Genomic DNA, 2,500 nt, shown 5'->3' on the forward strand with positions numbered 1-2,500 from the left:
GATAAATATATAGGGCTGTAGGTTAGGGTTTGGGGAGGGCCTAAGGGGTTTAGGGTTGTGGGTTGGACGTGTAGAGTGGGGGTGTAGGGTGGGGCTATAAGGTCTAGGGTGGGGCTGTAGGATGGGGTTACAGGATGTAGGGTGGGGGTGTAGGGTGGGGTCACTGGGTGTAAGGTGGGGTCACAGGATATTGGTCAGGGTCGTAGAGGTTAGGTCAGGGATACAGGGTTGAGGTGAGGTGATGTAGTGGCTGTTTTAAAGCTGATGAGGACAAGAGCCTGGACCAAAGAGTGGTCAAAATGTTAGTGAAGAGTCCAGCTGTTCTGGACAGACCCTGAACTCTCAGATCCTAAAACCTGTAAATCTATAGACCCTTTTTCTGTGAGTAAACATTGTGATCGGTTTTTGTGGGCGGAGCTTAGGTGGAGGCAGAAAGATTTCCCTGACCGCTTTACTAGCGGTAGTTACCAAGTATTGTTAGTTTGTTTTTGAACAATGGCTGGTCAAAATCCCAATTTATCTGAATATGTTAGGTCACTCACTGTCCATGACCGAGAATGTTATTTGAAAAAATTAACTTTAATTAATAAATGGAACTGGATTAGCCGACCCGTACACGCTCACTCAGTGGATGGACAATGCTACAGGATGACCTCCGGTTGAGTGACCTGACATCTACACCTAACTGGTAACTGTAGAGAGGGAGATGACCCAAATAGTTTCCTTGTTTAGGCTCGGGTCGTTAGCTAATAATTACGCACTAAAAAGTTAGCGCTACATGAGAAATCATTAAATTGTTCCCCAGTTTCTGATGAGGTGGACATTCATGAGAAATATTTAGACATGCAAACAAACCATAAACCACACCAACGACAAACACTACTCTCTTTAACCTTATCTGATAGGAAGTGTGTGCTGCTAACGCCAGCGTTTTTGATGATCGTTTCTGTCCAGTCCGCTCGTTTTATCGAGTTTGACCACAGCTGTGGTGGGGTTTTCTGTCCAGCAGTGACAGCAGGTATGTGCAAAACCTTCGAATTGGAGCCCCGTCGATTCTGTCACACAACAAGATGACTTTTGTGTTCCTCTCGTGTAACTGGACTCTGTACTGGTTTGTACTGGCCGCCTCCAGTTTTCCCTTTGTCTTGCCTCCAGCTTGCGCTGTGATGTAATCGTGATGTCTGGACAAAAAGAATGGCTATTCCAGGGCTTTGTTTTAAAAGAAGTCATGAAGAGTGAGGTGAGTAACTGTGACCCTCTATGTGGAGAGCCTTCAGCTGAGCTCAGGTCACTGCAGCAGAACATTCTCTGATTAGCGCGCTAAGTGTGGTGATGGATGACGCTTGTTGTAAAGCTACCTCGCGCTGTAAACGGCCATGCTAATGGATTTGAGACACGAGCAGGACGCGACTCTCTCTTTTGTTCTGTCTGGATTTTTTCCCAGTACAAGACAATGCAGCACTGTGGGTCGTGTCCCAAATGGTATTCTCACTCCTCCCCCCCCGACACCCCCCCCCCCACCCCGTCCTCATGTGTTCCTGGTGGTGTTTGGCAGAAGAGAGAATTGTGTGGAATGAAGCTGGAGCATCATTTAGCAATCTTGATCTCAGCTTCTCCTCAACACTGCTGAGTTCTGGACAGTGATTGGTCAGAAAGCACCGGCAGGTCTAACGGTCATATCTGGTTAGAGGAATATTTTATTCTCGTGTATAACCAGCTATGATGTCAGCAGATCAGGGAGAGATGAAGCTCATGGACTGGCCTGCATGCTGCTAGCCTGGACTGTACTGGATGGTGTTCTATCTTTATTAAGGGAAATCTGACCTCTGGAAGGAAAAGATGTGTGTTAAATAAATTATTATTTAATTGTCAAGTTCGTGCCCCCTGACCATCACACACACGCATGTTTATGATGAACGTCTCGGTCCAGATCTATTCCCTTCACTGTTCTGACTATGGTGTTATGAGAGTGAGGAGGTCTGGGGGTCAGTGGGTGGTCAGTGGGCTTGAGGTCAGGGGCAGGGCTCTGTGCAGGACACTCCAGTTCTTCACTCCAACCTTCACTTCCACACTTCATGGAGCTGCTTAGTGGACAGGGACATGGTCATGCTGGAGCAGGGACTGGACTCTGAGGTCCAGACAAGATAAACTGTAATGTTCCACAGAGACGTTCTGTACAGCTGTGTGAGGAAGAGTGTGAGGAAGAATTTGGAGAGGAACCACACACATGGGTCAACTTTCTACAGACTTGAACGTGTCCACCTCTGTGTCCAGATGTTTATTTCTGCTAACTCTCTTCATGTTCTTCTTCTTTCAGTAAAGATGTTAGTGTGTACTCCAGCAGTGTGTGCTGTGTAATAAAAGTGTGATGATGACCTGTGTCTCCTCTCACTCTGCAGCATCGCAGTTGGGGTGGGTTTCTATGGTAACAGTGAAACCAACGATGGAGTGTATCAGCTGACCTACTCCCTGTACAACACCAACCGCACACTGGTGGGAG

General features: G+C 47.2%; 1 protein-coding gene across 3 annotated transcripts in view; it reads left to right on the forward strand.

Annotated features, from left to right (window-relative positions):
- Window positions 1–2,500, forward strand: part of ttyh2 (tweety family member 2) — a 32,531-nt gene that overhangs the window by 2,590 nt on the left and 27,441 nt on the right. For all 3 annotated transcript variants that reach the window (XM_058407304.1, XM_058407305.1, XM_058407306.1), the window contains exon 3: window positions 2,400–2,500. This exon is cut by the window's right edge and continues 11 nt beyond it. In XM_058407304.1, coding sequence (XP_058263287.1) covers window positions 2,400–2,500 — 101 coding nt within the window. The remainder of the gene's footprint in view (window positions 1–2,399) is intronic.

Source organism: Hemibagrus wyckioides, linkage group LG13 (assembly GCF_019097595.1).
Source record: "Hemibagrus wyckioides isolate EC202008001 linkage group LG13, SWU_Hwy_1.0, whole genome shotgun sequence".
Taxonomy (NCBI): Eukaryota; Metazoa; Chordata; class Actinopteri; order Siluriformes; family Bagridae; genus Hemibagrus; species Hemibagrus wyckioides.